Source organism: Dendrobium catenatum, unplaced genomic scaffold (assembly GCF_001605985.2).
Source record: "Dendrobium catenatum unplaced genomic scaffold, ASM160598v2 fragScaff_scaffold_1557, whole genome shotgun sequence".
In the NCBI taxonomy this organism is placed as follows: Eukaryota; Viridiplantae; Streptophyta; class Magnoliopsida; order Asparagales; family Orchidaceae; genus Dendrobium; species Dendrobium catenatum.
In genome coordinates, this window is record NW_021320019.1 from 4826818 (window position 1) to 4848887 (window position 22070).

General features: G+C 35.0%; 1 protein-coding gene across 1 annotated transcript in view; it reads left to right on the forward strand.

Annotated features, from left to right (window-relative positions):
* Nucleotides 1-22070, forward strand: part of LOC110111184 (iron-sulfur protein NUBPL) — a 96350-nt gene that overhangs the window by 15805 nt on the left and 58475 nt on the right. The window contains exons 4-5 of the mRNA XM_020842944.2: nt 3748-3845; nt 19684-19810. Coding sequence (XP_020698603.1) covers nt 3748-3845; nt 19684-19810 — 225 coding nt within the window. The remainder of the gene's footprint in view (nt 1-3747; nt 3846-19683; nt 19811-22070) is intronic.

The following is a 22070-nucleotide window of genomic DNA, read 5'->3' on the forward strand; positions in this document are numbered from 1 at the left end:
TAATGTTAGACCGGTCCTCTATGGACCGGTCCAGCCGGCCCAAACCCTTGGGCCGGTCCGGTTCACATACAGCAGGAGGAGGCCGGCGGACACCATGGGGGAAGGTGGGGTCCACTTGAATTTCAAACACAATCTTGGAGCCAAAAGGAGGAGAAGCAAGGGCAATTAGGTCCTTTTGTATTAGATTTGAATTGTATGCATTAAGTAGGGAGTAAAGAGAGGATTAGGGTTATGTCATATTTTTGTGAGAGTTTTCTTGTTCTTCTTTGGTGGCTAGGGCTCTAGATCGAATTCTAGAGATTGGGAGAGTGCGATCCTCCTCTCGAATAGAAGATCCTTGTATCTTTGCTATTTTCCTTGCATCTACTAGTAAAATACAAGTCTTTTTGCAAGTTTTCTCGCAGATTTTTCCCGGATTTCCCTCTGTTTTTGCTGTTTTCCTGCTGTGAACAGCAGTTTGCTTGGAGATTTTCTGTAAAAGTGAATAGGAAATACTTGAAATCAAGTATTTCCTATCAAAATCATTATGACAAAACTAGGCATCATTTAGTATCTCATGAATAGATTTAATAGAAAGATATCAGAATGCACCTTGCTAGGTCGATGACCCTTATAGTTGACAAACTTTACCAACAACAACAGACGAATGATGGACAAAGTAGTAACTAATGATGTAAGGGTTGAGAGATATTAATAAATTCATCACAATACATATATAGATTAGTCAAGTAGCCAACTTGCAAGAAAAAAATGCAAATATAATGAGATTTATAATACACCTTACTAGGACTTTTCTCCTTGGCAGGGATAAGAAAAGAAGAGTGGGGGAATGGGAGAAGAGTGCCCCTTAGAGTTGATGGCATCTATGACGAGCAAAGAAGTGCCGAACAGGGGAAGGACGAAGTGAAGAAGGGATTAGGTGATGTGAAACGTACATGTGATGATGGAGTTACTTTAGGAAATTATAGGGAGCGATTTGAACAAAGTAATCCAAATTAAAATTATCGTTTATAATAAAAGAGTGATCATTAGAATTCGTGGTTTTAACTTGCTTAGGCAAGGATGAGCAAAATTCGGAAACCAAACAATTTAAGAAAACGCAAAGTTCAAATTGTAAAACTACGACGGTGAACAAAAGTCCACAATTTAATAATAAGAACTTTCACCTTTGGAGCCCATACGCTCAACTAATCTAGGCTTTAGCGGAAGAAGAGTCTCCACCTTAGAGTCGAGGTCGCTCCGAGGAAGTAGATACCTTGGATCATCGTTCTTGGATAGGTTGCCGGAATATGGAATTCTTGCCAGCAATTCCTTGAAGGTGCATTCGGCGGCCCGGGAGGAGCACTCGAGCTTTGGCGGGCTGGGGAGAATTCGGCCAAGGGAGAGACAATGAGTTGGGTGCAGGAATTTCTGTTTCGGTAGAGGTGGGAGGGAATTAATTTGAGGAATTCAAATTAATTCAAATGGTATTAATGGGGCGGTGAAAGGGGAAGAATTTTGGGCTGATTTTGTGGTGTTATTATTGTCAAATTGGGAAGAGAGAGGAGCCATCAATGGGCCGGCCACATGGAGGAGAGAAGGCTTAGGTGTTTAATCAAATGGGGCCCACACAAATACATAACAGATTTTATATAAATCCTGTAATGAAATCAGGATTCACTAAAAAGGAAAGTTGCCTTTCATAGATGTACACAATAAGCAACCCCGTTTTGAAATTCAAATTGAAATCCAAGGCTAGTGATTATTTGCTCAATTAATGTTGATTGAATGAGCCAATTAATCAGGCCTTGAATGCTTGATTTCACGGGCTTGGATTTCACGGGCTTGGGCAAAGCAGGGCTATCCAGCGGCAATGGAAGCTGCCAGGAGGCGGTGGGCTGGAAGTTCACGGGTGGATGTTTGACCGTGAGATTGGGGAGCCGTAAGGGGGGGGGAGAGGCTGCACGGGGAGGGGATGGCTGTGACCGATGGAATGAAGTCACGGGTTGGCTGGCTGGGGTTGAGCGGCAGCTGGTAGGCTTGTGGCTGGCGGGAAGCTGCTGGTTGGGGCTGGACTGCTGAGTGGAAGGGAAGAAATTTCAGAGAGAATGCAGTCAGGATGAAATTCCTTTGAGTCCACACACTACTTGATCACAAAACAAGATAAAAGAATGACTAGAACTCACAAAGAGATCTAGCTCTTCTCAAAACTCACTAAGAGATTTGAGAGAGAGAGGAGGGGAACTCACAAAGAGATCATAAGTGGCAATTTTTCATTTCATCCAAAACTAAATTATTACAAGAGAATGGCCATATAAATAGACCTCCCAATGACAAAGAAAACGAAAGACTAAAATGCCCCTTGGGCTACAATAGCAACTAACCACCCATAAGGGCAAAAACGGAAAAAACACAAAATCAAATAAACAACTACATAAAATGACTCAAAATAAACTCATGATCGTAGCCGTCGATCTCCGGCGTCGAAAAATGCTGACGATGTCCTCATCATTAGGCTTAGGCTTCTTACTTTGCAAACTTGCATAGAAAACAAAGAGGTGAAAATGCAAAAAAATAAATGAGTGGACGGCTGGGGTTGTGACTTAGGAGTTTTTGCATGGGAGTCATTGAGTTCAATCTGAGTCTTTTAAATTTAATTAGATAACTCAAAAAAAAAAAAAAGATTGAATCCATGCCACTTAATGATAACTACCGCAAATTGCAAATGCTGCATAACCAATTAGCCAACAAAATTTTCTATAAAAAATTAGCTAAACTAAATTATATATAAAATAATAATAAATCATATTTTAAAAAAATTAATTTTGATCCAATTTTGAGCCTTACTGAATCGATCTACCCATGGCTTGAAATTGAATTAAAATTAACATCTATCCACCTATTTGGCTTGGGATTCAACCCACTTGATTCTAGTTGAGCTCAATCCAGGCCAAGATTGAATCGATTTTTGAACGACCTACAATCTTCAAGCTAAATTCTTAGTCCTTTTCTCAATTAAAAGAACATATTACATAATACAGGCAAAATATTATCATTACTAACTTTCTAATATGGAAAATCCTATGATGACATTAGTTATTAACAATTGGAGAATTTACATCCTGACATCATTTTATTTGACCAATCAATCTAACTGCCTTACCTTCTGGAAGTTATTTTAGTGTCTGACTTCTTGCCTTGAGGAAGTTTTTTATTGACTGTTTAAAATCCTGGTGGTTAACATCAGTTCATGCTTTCTGCATATTGAATCCCATTCATGATGATGTCAAAATTTATTAGCTTCAAGTCAACCTGTTCTTTTTGCTTTTTCTCATTATAGCCAAACCCATGTTTTTCTAGCACTGTATCGCGCTGTCTATTACTACTAAATTTGTTTTGGTTGATATTTTGAAGCATGTTTCCTATAAATTTCATTACCTTTTACCATTCCGTTTTTTAAATTAGGGCGACTTTAATTTTACCTTGTGATCTTTATCTCCTACATTTGAAGAAAAGTTACATTAGATAATTTTCTTTTATGTACTCTAGACTACATAAATCCTTATTAAATTTGTGTAGTTATTTTCTTGGTGAAACTGGGTGTGACATGGTGTTTGGTTTCAAGCTCTAGTTAATATCAGGATTTCTTTTTGGAATTTATGCCTATAAAGTTATGCTTTGCACTACGGGTCATTGTTTCCATATATTCCTACTTCTGCTTTAGACGGACATGTGCATGGAATAATTGTTTTGACTTATATGTTTCAGATATGAAGATGGTTCCTATGGAAAACTATGGTGTGCAGTGTATGTCCATTGGATTTCTTGTGGACAAGGATGCTCCAATTGTGTGGAGAGGTCCTATGGTATGCTGTTTACCCTTTCCTCTTTTTTTGTTTTCCGCTTATCCTGTATTTCATCATTATACATGTGGATAACTCTCCTCGTACAAGCGGATATGGATATGATTTTGATACCTATTTCATGTCTGCACTTTACTAGATCAATTTATATATTAAGGAAAATTTGTATTTATGTTAAAAATGTGCTTTTGCAGGAGTTGATAGAATGGTACTCTTGATATGGATTGTAAAACTACATTGTCAAGGCATATGCAATTGCATTTGTCTAATAAGGTTGACCCGGGTTAGTGGCGTGTCGGGCCGGGTCTGAATTTCCAACCCATTTGTCTAGTCGAGTTGGGTTTGGAACAGTTGAAGGCGGGTCAGTTTCAGGTTGGACTGAACCCGACCAGAAAACCTATTTTGACACCCCTATATGCATACAAGTAGACATTTTTTCATATTGAGCATAATGGAATGATTTTAATAAGTCTAATGATTTTTTTTTTTTTTTTGAGATCAAATATTTAAAGAAATTCATATTAGTTCTAATCAAGTATGTCTGATGTTTATTTGAGTGCATAGAGGATGACTTTCATATATCAATTCTACCTTCGACCTGCATTAAATGGATTAATTGATACCAAGTGAATATCAGTACTAAGCAAAATTTAAATATTGATTATTATGAGATTAAATTGAAATAACTCAACGAATATCCTGTCATTTAGACATTCTATGATGATTTGCATGGGGAGAGGCAAACATTCTGATGAAATGAGCCTCATTAGTGAAATAAATTTCATACCTTTTACATTAAAAAGTTGGAATTATTCAATCTATATCGAGGTGAAGTTACTATGTGCGAATTCGGACTCCATCCGAAGGCGAATCAGAGCGCACCACGTCACCCCTTTGTTGTGTATCGCGACTGTGTACCCGCTGTAAACCAGGTGATGTGGCGGGCTCTGATTTACCCACAGACGGTCCGTTATCCGCATAGAATAATTTCTCTTTATCGAGGGCATTGTTCTAGACTTGTTATATTGGAAAATTGGAATGGTTTAACCTATATCAAGAGATCGTGGATGAATTCAATGTTGGAGAGGGGTCGAAATGAGGAATAACGATATTACAATCAAAATTTGCCCCTATTAAGTTTGAATTAATAGTTAATTTGCAATTTGCCCCTATTAAGTTTGAATTAATAGTTAATTTGCCTGAGATGCAGACCAACCCAATTATAGCAATAATGGATTGCGAATCATCAACAATTGCAATAGTAAGCTCTTCATTGCTTGCTTCATAATTTTTGTGAATTGAGATATCACCCTTTATATGATACGAGGCATCAAAATGTATAACCCACACGTTTAAATATTTTTTTTAATGTTTAAGATGATTGAGAGATACCTATTTGTGTTAATGAAGCTATATCAATTATATTAGAGGCAGGGACATTTGTTTTATGCTTGAATGAATATTTTATGGAGTATTTCTATTTATTATTTGCTAAATAGATTCGGTTTTGGAGTGGAGTTCTCATGACAGTGGTGAAATTGCGACAACTTTCTTTGGATAATCGTTCTAACATAGATATTCCATCAAGAGTCTTTAATGTGACATATTTTGCGAAAATGGTCTTATTGACCTCCATGTGCTCTAAATCAATTCAAGCACGTGTGATGTGGAGGATTGATCCATGCGATGTCGCGAGTAACTACTCAAATGTCATCAGTAGCAAAAAGACCACTAATGTAGCTGAATTATCAAGAATACCAAGGAATGTACCTTGCTCAACTCAAACAAGCATGCAGATAATGACGATCTACTGATGCGATGTGCAAAATCATTTGAACGTCATTCATTCATGAAATGGATTCTATTGATGCATTTAGAATTACCAAATTATCTTAAAGGACCCTTGTATTTGATTCAAGTGAACGTAGTCGAAAATGATTATTTATAAATGCGACGTACGCAAAGTCACCCGTTTATAAAATGGACCACATTGATGCATTCAGAACATTAAAAATGTCTAGTTAGGACACATATTGTCAGGGTTGTCGAATGATTTGAAATGCAAATTTTTTTTCTTCATAAGATAACAACATGCAAATCGAGACTCATGAGAAATCACGTGAGAGGTCAAATCCTTGCCATCATTGTTGTATCTTACCCCTCTCTTTATCGCATTCTATATGTCCAACGTGCAACTCATACTGATCTTTGGAAATTTTTTTAGAATAATTTATATTAAATATAAAAAAAGTAAATAGTTTTTTTACAATAGTTACAGTTGTCAGTTTAAGCGGCGACTAGTGGTAGCGTGTCAAAGCCAGTCGCTGGTTAAACGGACAAGTGGCTATTCTCTCCCCAATTCATCCATCTTTCTTCACTCATGCCCCCTTCGCCCATTTCTTTGCTCCTTTTTGCTCTGCATAGTTGATCGACTAGAAGGGGTAAGATTTTTTTTTTTTTTTGTCCTGAAAAAAGTGATGTTTTGTTCTCTTAGTTTAGTTCAAGGATTAGTTGATTTGTGTTGAAAAATGCTTAGTTTAGTGAGTGGTTGAAATATTTAGATGAGAACATAATAGAAATTTTAGATTTAGGTTTTTATGTTTTGAAATATTGTTTTTTGAATTTTTATTAGAAGTTATGTTTAATTTTTTTTCTTGATGTAGATCTATAATGTTTATTGTCCAAATTTTGTTTTAGAAGTTTGTAAGATATCTTTTTTATGTAATTTTAATAATATGATTCATTCATATTGAGTATATGTTTTATGTATTTTTTGTCAGTAGAATTTTAAATCTAATTAATTTATGAGACTATCCAATTATATATTTACTCATATTGAGTATATGTTTGTGAACTAAAAAATATTTCCTAATTTATATTTTTTTATTGTTTGTTTCGCAATCTATCAAATGATTAATGCATTTTATATGGATGAATAATGGACGGTATTATATATTTTGACTATATTAAATTTTCATTTTTTTAAATAAAAAATATGTATTGATTAAAGTATTATTAATAACTATAATACAATTATAGTGCTCAATAATTTTCATTTTTTATGATATTTGTACTAATATATGAAAGAAACAAGCACTTAGATCATGAATGTTAGTTGAGTATATGTTTATCCATATTTAAAGTCAATTAATTGAACTTGCGTTATAATCCTTTTCATTTGCACTTTCATTATATGAAGAAGGATGTCAAGATGCTCTGCTTCTTTGTTGTTAGTGTATGAGGGTTAATTAATGATTGATGAGCACTTTCCCCAACACATCTTTGTGGGCATAGTAGACCACTATAGATACCGACAAACACAAACATAGAACAATTAAAATCATTAATTGTGAGAGCCCTAAAGTTAGATTCAACTAAAGTTTGGGTCAAACTAGTATATCGATTTCCCGTTGGACATTGTTTATTGCATCAGAAATTGATGATAATGAGATTTGTGAAGTTGTCATGCATCATGCTTTATGTCAATTTCTGATAGTATATTTTAAGGTTGAAGAGCTTTATGTTTCACAATGCAATGAGGAGAATAATATCATCCGTGATAGGGAAAACATATTTTGCTTTGGGGATGTGCAACAGATGAACTGCCGGGTTCAAAGATCCATTGATGGATTCTTTACATTCTAAGTTTCGTATTGATACTTAGTTAAATTGTTTTGGTTTTCTTAAGTAAGAAGTTTACTTACAAATATAAATTAGAAGAATGTGCTAGGCAGGTTAGCTGAAACACGTTGCTGTGTAGACATTCAAGCTGAGTATTCACAATCCAAATATGCAATTATTTAAAGGCATGTAACTATGAGTGGCTCCACAAGTGATAGTCCAGTGATAATTCATATGATATTGTCATCGAATTTGGCAGGATTTATTTAGGAGAGCGCGTAGCACATAACCTCATTAGGGATTACTATGCAAGGACTATAAGCACGACCGATATAATGGTTTTAAGGAGTTCATTTATGGATATGTATATGAATGCAAAAGAGTGGAGTAATGAGCTAAATTTTGATGATGTTACGAAAACAGCAGTGATAGCTTATGCACTTGAGATACCTGATGAAATATTAGAAGACACATGTTATCCAACAAAAAATGATCTACAATTTGCACTTATGAGGTAGTTCATAACAAATAATGCCAAATTTTTGTCCGTTAATCAACCTATAAGATGTATACAATATGTTGTGTACATAATTCAGCCAAGTTACGTCTATGCTTTTGGCGATTGCACACTTGTTCTAGTCGGCGCTTGGGTGGATCATGGAAGGTATCATTTGTTAGGCACACACATACATGTTAAAATCCTGTACTTCTTTGTGGACAATATGAAGTGCACCTCTATAGATTCATCAGTCATTTGACACTCCCAGTTATTTGAAGATAGATTAACCTTAAACTAAGAGAAATTGTCAATCTCATTGATGCAAAGTTTAATATTAGGGTGTTGTACTGAAAACTTAGGCTACAAGAAGAAAGATAATAAAAAAGTTATTTTTGGCTATTGGGAGCAGTCATATTGCACGATAAATTGTTCATGGAGGTTGTTGTCTCAGCCATCCCTGGCACAATATACAAGTTACATTGCTTTGATACACAGATTTGACTGGATATTCTAGGCTTTTGGTTCAATTATATGGTGTTGATGTTTTGTTGGGTAGTCTTAAGTTTGGAGGCACATTCTTTCTTGGGAAGTATTGTGGTGCACTACTAACTGCTGTTGATGTTGATGTGAATAATGGTCCATTCCTTCTTTCATTTTTTATTGTTGAATCTAAATCCAACGCATCTTGGTGTTGATTCCTAGAATGCCTGCATGCCATGCTTCCAAGTGTGCGGTTGAGGAATAACTCGCGTTTTATCTCAAACAAACATGTAGAGTTGGTGCATGGTTCAACGATAACAACAACAACAACATTAAGCCTTTGTCCCACTACGTGGGGTCGGCTACATGAATCATTTTTCTCTATTGTGTTCTATCAAAAGTCAACTTCTCGTTTAAATCTAGTAAAGAAAGTTCATTTCTAATATTTTCTAACCAAGTCTTTTTAGGTATACCTCTACCTTTCTTAATATAAGTCAAATCTAATAGATATACTCTCCTAACCGGCTCATCGGAAGGTCGCCATTTTATGTGACCAAACTATCTAAGGCGTCTCTCTCTAATCTTATCTGCCATTGGAGCTACTCCAATCTTTTCACGTGTATGCTCGTTTCATATCCTGTCTCTACGAGTAATGCCACTCATCCAGCTAAGAATACTCATTCCTGCAACACTTAACTTAATATTATGTTTCTCTTTTAATGGCCAACATTTTGTGCCATAAAGCATTGTAGGCCTCACCACCATCTTATAGATTTTTCCTTTAAGTTTGAGGGGTACTTTTCTATCTCACAACAAGCCCGATGCATTCCTCCACTTCAACCATCCAACTTGAATTATACTTATAATATCACCATCTATTTCACCATCATTTTGAACAATAGACCCAAGATATCTAAAACATGTACTCTCATTAATGATTTGATCGCTCAAACTCACAATATCCCACTAGATCTATCGCTACTAAAATTTCACTCCATGTATTATGTTTTAGATCTACTCAAATGAAAACCTTTAGACTCTAAGGTTAATCTCCATAATTCAAGTTTACCTTCAACTACCTCTCTAGTTTTATAGACAAGAAGAATATCATCAACAAAAGCATACACCAAGGTACATCCTCTTGCAAATTTCTAGTAAAGATATCCATAACTAAAACAAAAAGATATGGCCTTAAGGATGATCTTTAATGTAATCCAACTGAAATAGGAAAATACTTAGTCAAACCATCTTGTGTTTGAACACAAGTAACAACTCTTGCATATATATCATTAATAACTTGAATATAAGCATTATTAATCACTTTCTTTTCTAGGACTCTCCATAGCACTTCTCTTGGAACTTTATCATATGCTTTCTCTAAATAAATAAATATTATATGTAGATCATACTTCTCCATCAAACCTCTCAATAAATGTATGGTTGCTATAGTAGACCTACTCGGCATGAATCCAAATTGATTTTGAGAAACATTAGTATGACGCTGTAACCCACGCTCCATAACTCGCTCCCATAATTTTAAAGTATGTCACATTAAGTTAATTCATCTATAATTCACACAATCTTGTTGTTCACTTTTATTCTTAAAAATAAGAGTCAATGCACTCATTCTCCACTCATCTGACATCTTTTTAGTCTTCAAAATAATATTAAAAAGTTTAGTAAGACAAGAAATTCCTTCATCTCCTAAGCATTTTCACACATCTATTGGAATATCATCATGTCCAACAGATTTTTCCCCACTTCATTTTCTTTAAAGTCTCATTAACTTAGGTTTTACTAATACACCGATAAAAATAAAAAATATTTATTTTCATTTAGGGTGCTAAGGTCACTAAAGTCAATCGTATTCTCACAATTTTCATTAAAAAGTTTAACAAAATATCTCATATACCTTAGTTGAATATCATCTTCCAAGAAAAGTATTTTTTGATCTTCTTCCTTAATATACTTCACTTGAATTAAATCCTTACTCTATCTCTTTGTTTGACTAACTTATACATATATCTTTCTCCCTCCTTAGTATCTAATATATTATATAAATCATAAAAAACTAAGATCCTTGCATTGCATATTGCTTTCTTAGCTTTCTTACATGCATCTTTATATCTTTTTCAATTATCAAAATTTTTAGATCTAAATCAATTTTCATAACAAATCTTCTTATTTTTTATCTTTTCTTATACATTTAGATTCCACCATCAACTATTTTTACTATTAAAAGTTTTTCTCTTCGCTACTCCAAGCACATATTTTCTAAAATTTTTAATATCATTTAGTCACTTTTTTCCACATAATATTAACATCCCAATGCATAGACAAAATCATACGATATAAAATCTTACTTTCAAAAATATTTTTTGTTAACATTCTCCCATATAATCCTATAATATCGCTTTACTTTATTTTTATTTTATACCGCTTCATCTTAAAGACCAAAACTAATAAGCGATGTTGGTACATAAACTTTCACTCGGAATAACTTTATAATCTTTTCAATCTAAACGGTCTAATTTTCTTTAAAAAAAATAATCAATTGAGATTTACTATATTCATTCTTATCCGTGATGAGATGCTTATCTCTTTCTTAAATAAGGTATTAGCAATTAAAAAATCATAAGCTAAAAAAAATCTAATATGGTCTTACCACTTTCAGTAGTTGTTCTAAACCCATGGCCACCATGAATGCTTTTAAAATCATTTACCTCTCTATCATCATGTCCATTTACATCTTCTCCAATAAAAATTGTTTTTCTTCAAGAGGTATATTTTGTATTAATTCTCTTAAGTCATTCCAAAATTTTAATTTTGAACATTTATTCAAACCAACTTGAAGAGTATAAGCATTAATAATCTTAGCATCAACAATAATCTTTAAAACTATAATTTTATCTTCAATTTTATTAATATTTATAACATTATCCTTCAAACTCTTATCTATAATCATACACACAATATTTTTAGTATGACTTCTACTCGAATACATAGTTTAAATCATAAATTATCAATCTCCTTAGCCTTCTCTCCAACCCATTTAATTTCTTGAATTTACATAATATTTATCTTCATATGAATCATGATATCTATTTATTTCATTAATTTTTCTATTAGGGAACCTATATTCCAAATTCTTATCCTAATTTTAGTTTCATGGACTAGCTTCTTTGCCCACATTCATTCTTGATGTGGGAACTCTTACCTATTTAACACTGTACATGGCCACCGCTGCAGCGTCCCTTGCACACTTGTCGCTGCGCGTTGCTTCTAGGGAACACCTTAGCATTAACACAATATATTAAAGGATTCATGTCATGATTATTCGACAAGTTTTACGTTGGCTGTCGACTGCCTAACGCATCCCTCCACTTTTCTCAACCAGGACTTGTGACATGGCAATGACAGTGTTATAGAGAGATTTTTTTCCCAAATTGCTCCTTGCACTTGTTTAAGGCACTTAAGAAAAAAATTAAAGAAAGCCATCCATGGGATGGACATATCTAACTTTGAGTTATGTCTCAAAAGATGCATTTAGCAGGAAATAGAGGCGACCAATGTACATTTCGTATATACATGACAAATATTCAGAACATCAAGCAGAAGGCCTACTAATGGCTAATTGACCCAATGTTAGTAGATTGACATTGAGCCATGATGGGGGTTTTAGGTATGGTACAATGATGATGAATGCATTTAAGTCTTTAAACTCGGTGCTAAAGTGTGTTAGAAGTTTACCAATACATGCTCTTATCACTTTCATATATTATAATACTATCACCTTCTCTTTCTCTCTCTAAAAAGAGGAATCAAATTCCTCTTTGCTCTCCCTCTTTCAACATATGATGCACTGACAGTTTTCTATGAGACGTGCAGTGTCCGACACGACACACGTCTGACACTCTTCCGATACATGTCGAACATGTCGAAAACGTGTTTGATTATAATAATATTAAATACAGATTAGACACTCGTGTCCAACATGCGTGTCTTAAATATTTTGTCAATTTTTTTAAATATAATTTCTTGTATTTAAATTTTTATTTATTTAAAATATAAAAATTAAAATTTTTATATTTTATCCTCACTTAATACCCCATTCATTGAATATTCTCTTTTTTATTTCTCTTTAGTGGGTCGCGACTTTGGTTTCACAACAATGCTCGATGTCATCTCAACATCGATGTCTGACGTCGTTACAACTTTGACATTTGAAATTCATTTTATCATCAAAGTTGAGCACTTTGTTGACATTGATACACGACGCTAGCAATTTTTACAACTACAACTTGACAGTTCATCTTTGTACAACGTCTTCTTAACATTGATGACCCATACCCTCTCAACTTTGACGACAGACGCCCTCTTGACATTTACGTCCGATTATTTACTACATACCATCGATGTCTGACTCTCAACAGTATTGTCGTCTCCTTTCTCGATGCCTGATGCATGACATCAACACCAAACTCTCGACATCCTAATATTAATCATTTTAAGAATAAATTATAATTAAATGACTAATTATTTTTAATATTATACTTATTTTTTATATACTATTTTTAAAATATATAAATTATAATATTGTGTCCAACCCGTGTCTGTGTCATAGATTTTCAATAAATTATGTGTCCTGTGTCTGTGTCGTGTCGTATCCGTGTCTGTGTCCATGCATCATAGCTTTTAACCTTCATATCTTTCTCTCATCTTCCTCACTTTCTCTCACTAACCCTCTCCCTCTCTTTCTTCTTTCTATAATACAGAGAGTTTTCTCTCTCTACACACCCTCTCCTCTTCTCTCTCTTTTCCACTCTTCACTTTTCTTTCCCGCTCCCTCTCTCTCATTTCCTCTAAACAAGGAGAGGATTCTTGCACTCACTCTTTCTCCCTCTACTTTCTCTATGTTTCCACCCTCTTTCTCCAAAATAGAGAGAACAAAAAAACCCATAAAACAGAGAAAAAATAAGAAAAAAATCTTGAAAAAGAGAAAAAGAGAAGGAAAAAAATTTTGTTTTTTGCCCTAGCAAAAATTCTTGTCTTGTTGTCACCATCTTCTCGCACAAGGTATAATGCAAAGCTTAAAATTAGTGCTTGCGCGCATTATTCCAATACAATTTAAAAATTTATGAAATTAAGTACTTACGTTCCTTTAATGTGGTGAGGAAATTTGCAAACTAAGTAATTGTGCAGGTTGTTCCAACGCTGTTGGAAAATGTGTGAAATAAGTGCTTTATGAATTGCTCCAATACGATGGAAATTTTTTTAAATTAAATATACTTGCACATTGTTCCAATTCGGCGAGCAGATCTGCATTTTCTCTCATGCAGGAGATGAAGACCCTGCACTTTTTTAAGTGTATTGGGGTAGAAGTTCCTAGGCCGCGGTATTGTACGATGTTGACTATTCCATTCTTTTTGAGCATGATGGACAGACCTAGCACCCCTGATGATGATCCTATGCGGGTAGATGCTGGAGGGTGGCAAAATTCAAATTGAACAGACCCATATGGAATTAAACACTAATATCTCATTAAATAAAAAAATACAATTGATTTACATGAACAAAATCACAAAATAAAATTGAGTACTTGACTGAAAATGAATTTTTAGGAACTTATATTAAATGAATCAGTTCGCCTATGGTCACGAACAAAGCCTCCCTATCACATTCAAAACTATCTCAAACACCTTTAAACAAATGAAACTTAAAAGGGAAGCACAACTGATGTAGAACGGAGTGGGTCGGCCAAAAGAGGGGAAAAAGGGAAGGCATCCACATATGTTGAATGTGTCCACATACGGTGAATGTGTCCACATATTATGAATGTGGACTTAAAGAATTTCCAAACTTGAATTATGAAGATAAGGAAAAGGGGAATTATGACATGCCTTTAATTAAATTCAAATTGGGAGAATTAAGGAAAACCTCCTAATATAATTCTTTCTATTTTAAGAAAGAATTTTAAATTCAAATTAATTTAAAATTGAATGTAAAAACTTTCCAAACTTAAGATGCATCGAATAAGGAATGCCTTCAATAATCAATTTGAAAAGTGGAAGGAAAGAGGAAATAGGAAGGGGGGTAGGGCCGACGGCTAGCATGATTATGGGTGATTGACATGAGGTGTTAAAGATGGCTATATTTAGAATCTTAAAATAGGAAAGTGGATTTAAATCAACTCCTATTTAAAATTCAAAATTGCATGATTTGAGAGACTTCTCTAAAATAGTTTTCCTCATTAAGGAAGTAAAATTCAAATTCAATTGAATATGAATTTAAATAATTTCCAAAATTAAAGGGAGCTAATTTAGGAAAGGATTTGAATGCTAGATTTTGAATATTGGAGCCAAGAGATGGATGATGGCCGACAACTTTGGGAAGGGGATTGGGCCGGCGGTTGGGTGTCTTTTGGCCTAGGGTTTGGGTGGAGTTTTTGGCCAATAGGAGAAAGAGAGATGGGGAAGTGGCAGTTAGGAAAATAAGGAGAATAAAAAAAAAGAAGACAAAACCGCGAGCCTTGGACTCTTCCGAAGACTAACATGTGATACGTTGCCCTTCTACAAGGGACTTCAAGCCACGAGCCCGGATTCATCCTGCGGCTGGTGAAAACTCCGATTCCTTTCCATAAGAATCTCACTAACGTCATCCCAAAAGAACACAAGTGCAGAACACAAATTTTTATTATAATCCCATCATACCTAATACATGATGAGAAGTGGCCTTTATATATAGGCCTAAAAAAAAACTAAAAACAAATTTGACTATTGGGCTTACATAAGACAAGACTCTTAAATAAAAAGGGTAAAAAAAAAATTGCAAAATTAAATCAAAATACAATTAATAAATTAAAATAAAATGGAGTGATCTTGGCCGTCGATCTTCGACTCTTCCTTTGAATATCGTCCACTGTCGGATGTCCGCATCAACAACATTTCACTCATAACAAATGTGATCGGATCCACAACACAAGCATGCAATTAGATTGAAGGTAGAAGGCAATCTTTTGAAAATTAAAAAAATGAAAGTTTTGCATACATTTCGATATCAAATGCCTGTGCAAGTGATTAAATACAAAAAAATTTAAAATCTTGTACACATCACAACATAATTTTTAACTTAGAACATCGTCTCAAGAGGTATGCCACTATCTCGAAAGCATAACACTGCCTCAAAAGAACATATATTATTGGTCATTGATTGGAAGATAATTGCTCTTATATCTACACAAAAAAAATCCTGGATCGATGGCCTCTATACCAATGGTGACTTCAGAAGACAAGCTATGCCTAATGGTGGCCATGTTGTATTTGGCCATATAGGAGAAAACATGCACATTGATGCACTCAACCACATGAACAACGAGAAGGGCCGTTGATAAATACAATATATTGATGATAGATGGTTGCCAAATATGATGCCTGAACATGGATGTGGGGACTTGAATACTCTAACACGGCATAATAGCAAAAAACTGACACAACACACCATGAACCTGTTATATTTGTAAATTACTAATATGAAATCTATTATTTATACTATTCTCTACTAAAAGCATCACAAATAATTTCTTTCAACTGTGAAATATACTTCATAAAGAACTTAATATTGTATGACGTATTTATAACTTGCCTATTGCATAAAATTGAAATTGTCAAGTAATGTTAAATCTTAAAGCTTAGTTCAATAAATAATATTCAAGAACATATAAACTTATTATGAATTTACTGTTTTAGTTATATACACTTGGCTAGGGTAGAAACACGGCTTCGGCTTTAGCAGTTCAGATTCATAGGGTTAGGGCTTCGGCTTCAAAGGTACAGGCTTCGATTTTGAAGCTCTTTCTCTGTGGCTATGGGCTTCAGTTTTGAAGACTAAAGGCTTTGAATATATCTTCTGGCTTTGGCTTCAAAGATGATGTGGCATGACATGGCTTCAAAGAAGGATATGGGCACGGCTTCGGCTTCAATCGAAGGCAAAGCTCTTCAGTCTTGCAAATCTACATCGTTAAAGAAAAGAAGATGTGGATGGTAGAAGCAGAGGTATGCGAATCAATGGTTATTATTGTTACAACTTGGGAAAAATAATATGATATTAATTTTATTAATTTTGCGAGTTTCCTTCCAATACTTTAGTTTGAGTTCTAATGTCCATGCATGTGATCTGTGTGCCCCCCATGTTTTGCAATGTTGGAGCCTAAATTCGTAATAAAAAATCTTCGATGCTAATTTTGAAGTGTTAGACATAGGTTGAGATGTGTCCGAGCTGTGCCTGTGTCTGTCATGTGTCCAACACAGGCACAACAACCAGTTGGAAGTGTCTGTATTTTGTAGGCTGCCAAAGATCCACATTATAACCAAGTTGGAGTAGATCGAAAAATCACAAATCACACTGGAAAATTCGATCATTAGATCTAAGATTGTAGGAGATCAACAGCCGATGCAGGGTCGTATATGGTGAAGACTGTGGTGTATGAGCAATGGTTGGTCAATGATTAGTTATTTTGAATGTAGGAGAATGACAACTTCATGACATCAACATGTCAAGAATGCATGATCGATGGATCTATAACTGTTGAAGTTAAAGCCTACCTCGAGTTAAGGGAAACAGATTGTTTAGCAAGGCAGATGAATGAATTACGAGTTAAAGGAGATATATAGCCTATCATAGGTTGAAGGAGCTAGTCGGGAGGGCATAATGGTTGAGTCCTGATGATGGGTACAGGACCTATCACAATTTCAAAGGTGGCGAAAGTGATGTGATGTCATGGGGATGAAGGGGTCACGTTGAGTTGAGAGAGCAGAAGGATTGCATCGTGATATTGAGGGGATAAAGGCGAATCATGCGAACGCTAAAGCTTTCATACCATATAGAAATAGAGTTGAAAACCTGTAATCTTTTTTCTCCTTGCTTTTTAGCTGGGACTGTTTTTCTACTCTCTTGAACTAGTTTCAGGGATATAAGGGGGGAAAATTAAGTAGATTGATAAGAGATGTTTTGGGCCATGGTTTAAAGGGTTTGAGGGGTTTTGTTTGAAGGATGAAATGTTCATTTAAATCCAAGGAGATACCTAAAAAAAGATCTCATGTTTGGAGAGGAGTGTTTTAAAGATTTGGAGTTTTCTTTGGCATAAAAGGATTATATATCTGGTCTTATCCCTAGAAGATACTTTTTTTGTTGGAGGGGAATATGTCTTTCCCTTTAAGGTGGAATACGATGCTCTCCTTAAAGGTTGTAAAGAATGATGATTATTTAAAAACTATCTTATAATTGTAGGATCAAGAATTTATTTTTCCAAGATTACACAATTAAGCTGTGTCTAGATTGTATTGTCATGATTTGCCCTATCCCCCAAACATAGGGTTGAGCCTGTTTATATTGTGCCTAGTGATATCCAAAAGGTGGTGTTTTCACAAAAAAAAATTGAAAATGTGGTGTTTACAATATTCATTTATAAGATGGCATATTTATTACTTTCTCTTTATGTATTAACTGGACTAAATCCATGTAGTTGCAATGCTAACATGTCCTGGAAAATTTTTTTAACTTAATTTATGGACTTGAGTTTTTATTTTCTGTTTAGGGCTCCTAACTGTCGCTGTATCTTAAGAAAATTGTTGGTCAAATGCCCTTCAGTTTCATTTACAGAACTTTTGATTTTCATGGCCTACCTGTTATTGGAGCTATGTTTCTGTCAGCATTCTAGATTTGGATGCTTTTCTACCATGCTGCATCCCTCCAATGCTAAAAATGGCCACACACCAGTTGCTACTCTTATATATGTGCCTAACGTTTTGGAAAAAAGATGCAGCCTTGACCTACAATTAAGGGCTGCAAACAAATTGAGCCGAGCCGAGGTGTTTTTTTTTTTCGTGTTTATGCTCGTTTATTATCAGCTTGCCCAAGCTCAGTTCGAGCTCAATTTTGAGCTTTTCTGTTTGTGTTCAAGCCTCATTCATTTAAAATGATAAATATTAATATTCAGTTCGTTTTGTGCTTATCGAGCTTTAAACAAATGAGCTTTATCAGCTATTGACGAGCTTTGCTTTCTAGATGTTCATTAGCTTAACAAATAAGACTTTTCGAGCCCACTAGTAAACAATTACTGTAGAGCTTGTTCGTGAACATATCTAGTATTTTCGAGCTATCAAATGAGCTCATTCACAAACAAACGAGCTCAGAAAATAATTTTTTTTATAAACATGCTTGTTCATGAACAATTTAAAGAAACAATCAAACAAATATGAACAAATATTTCTTATTCATGAACAGATTCATTCTAATGAAGGATTATAACTGAAAAAAATGAAATTAATTTTTTATAAAATAAGAACGATTTATTATAATAATACTATATATATATATATGACATGAATCCTTTAAGAAATTGTGTTAATGCTAGGGCGTCCCCTGGAAGCGACGCGCTGTATGGCCTGAATACAGTGACAAGTGTGCAAGGGCCGCTGCACCGGCGCTCGGGTGCAGTGTTAAATAGGCAAGGGTTCCCACATCAAGGACGAATGTTTTTCTATATTTTTTTTATGAGACTTAGTCGACCTCATATGAAATATTAATTGAGTTTAAAAAAAAAAATAATAAAAATAAATAAAAAAAATGAAATATTAATTGAGTTTCTTAACAAGATTGTTTATGATCTTTGTATTGAATGCCAATCGAGCTTTTTAGCAAGCTTCTTATTGAGCTTTAAATGATGTTGTTTATAAATATATGCGAGTCAAATAGATATTTGTTCAAGCTTGTTTATTTAACCATTGAGTATTTACAAAAATGTTCAAACTTGTTTGATTACTCAATCAAACAATCATGAACGAGTTATAATTGAGCCGAGTCACGAGTAGCTCGTTGAACACTCAATTCTTTTGCAGCCCTACATACAATTCTAGCTTGCTAGTTGTTTGTAGTGTTCATCATCAACCCCAACCCTGCTAATTTAGGTTTGTTGTTTTTTTTTGGTGTTTGTTCCTCTCAAAATTCAAATTGACAAATCAAAATCTCTGTTGTCTATTAACTTAGTTGTGAAATCTTGAGCTGAGCATGCGGTCTGTTTGGAATCTTAGATGCATGCACAGTGGCATTTTTATTATCTCTTTCCATCCGCATGCAGTTCTAGCAGGCATGATCGTGTTTTATCTTCTATCCAAGGTTTATATTTATTCAGACTTTAGTGTAGTAACATTCAAGACATGATCTAACTTTATTTCAGGCTTTCAGGTAATGAGCGCTCTTGAAAAATTGACAAGAGGAGTTGCTTGGGGAAATCTTGACATCCTCCTTGTTGATATGCCTCCAGGAACAGGAGATGCACAGTTGACTATTTCTCAGAGGCTGAAGTTATCCGGTATTTGGAAACATTATGAAGTTGTTCATAATTATTTGATTTCTCTAAAATGGCGACCTTCCAATGAGCCAGTTAGGAGAGTATATCTATTAGATTTGACTTATGTTAAAATAGGTAGAGGCAGACCTAAAAAGACTTGGTTAGAAAATATTAGGAAAGACCTTTCTTTATTAGATTTAAACGAGAATTTGACTTTTAATAGGATACAATGGAGGAAAAGGATTTATGTAGCCGACCCCACGTAGTGGGATAAAGGCTTGATGTTGTTGTTGTTGTTGACTATTTCAGGATAATGGCGTTGTTAAATAGACGCTTAAATGAAAATTTTGGGAGCTGTTAGCTCTCAAATAAAAATTATGTGCTTGCTGTTTGGTTAAGCATGTACTTGGGATATGTCTTCTATGATAATTTTTCGTTAATTTTCTCTGGCAGTACCTATATATTTTTGAGATGTTAACAACTGTTTTAAAACAAGTTGCGAGATGATATGGCTTCACATAGCTATCAATTTGTAGATTTCTTTGGCTTTTAGAATGAATCCGATGGTTCTAGCACAAGAAATGTATTTTTTTTTTCATTTGTTGAAACCAATATACCAACCCCACATAGTGGGATAAAGGCTTGTTGTTGTTGAAAGCAATATGGGTTTCAAAAGGTGCAGTTAAACAGTGCTAATGATACACCCACTCTCATTGGACATTTAGGTGAACTGTGATTGGAGCAATTTATGGAAATGATGTGAGGAAAATATGAAGTTTGGGCCACAGTTTTATGTAGAGTTTAAGTAATGAGGACATTAGAGATCAGCGGCTACGATCTGGAGTTTATTTTTTTGATGTGCTTTATGTATTATTTTATTTATATTTTAGTTTTCCATTTTACCCCTAAGGGTGGTCATGTGGTGTTGTAGCCCAAAGGACATTTTAGTCATTATTTCTTTTCTTTTCATGAGGCCTATTTATAGGCTAGTTCCCTTGTATTTTGAGTTAATGATGAATATGAATAAAAATTTCAGCTTTCTTGTTCTTGATCTCTTTGTGAGTTATTGAGAGGAGAAATCCTAGGAGAGGACCATGCATCACCCGTCAGCGCCGGTGGATTCCGGGACTCGCAGCTAGTACTCATAATATTTTCTTATCGTTTCTTCCTTTTCCCTACATCCGACCACCTCTTCTTCCCCAAACACCCGCCGGCCACTTCAAGTCCCCAAGCCACCGATCAACCTCAACAAGATTCCTTCCATCCAACCCACACCCCTTCCTCCTTAGCCAAATGCCACCCAAAGCCCAAACCCTAACCGTCGGCCTTCCCCTCCCATGGATCCAAAAATGATTGTCTTGTCTCTTTCCAAAAGTGGAGCATGAAGATTAGGAGGGAGCTCCAACTCAAAATTTGATTTCCAATTCAAAATTTGAATTCTTTCCTAAATTAACATAATCTATATTAGGAAAGTGCTCAATTCGTGGATCTAAGTTATCTAGCTCAAGCCCTTGGCCGCCGGCTTGAAGCCTACACCCGCCGGCCCCTTGCGCCACCGCCTAAAGCCGCCGTCCACATCCTTCTCCTCCACAATTGTCGCCGACCACATAATTCCCTCCAAACTTTTGAATTCGAATCCACCATAAATGCTTTCTTAATTTAGCACCACGAATTTAGTACGAGAATTAAATTCAAATTCAAAATATTTGATTTTCAAAACTCTTCTTAAATTCTCCTCCTTTAATTTAGGAAGTCCCCCCAATTAACTTAAATCTAAAATTAATTTCAGATTTAAGTATTTAATCCCCTTAATTGTTTGGGCCCACCTCCTTAATGCCTAACCCCTCTCTCTCTGCTCTCCTTGGTCGGCTCCTTCCCCCTCTCTTTAATTAATTAGGTCCCATAAATTAAGGATCTAATTAATTCAATTCCATCCCCAATTTCTTTCCTAATTCCCACTCGTTTCAAATTCAAATTTCAAGGAAATTACTCTCTAATTACTCACTAGATCTGAAATTATTTTCAGATTTAATCCTTTTCCCTTTTCCCCCTTTGCTTGGCTGAACCTACCCAATCCCTTTCCCCTCCCACTCTCTACTTTTTTTGTTAGACAATCATGCATGGCTGACCTGGATGTTGATCATGGGTTCGTTAGAGGATTCTCTAGACCGGACCGACATTCTCTGATCTCCATTCTTCGATTTCAATTTGGACGTCGACGACTCTGGAAAGCTACATTGAATGCATCATCTTCACGTTGGCCCCGTCAATTGAGGAACAC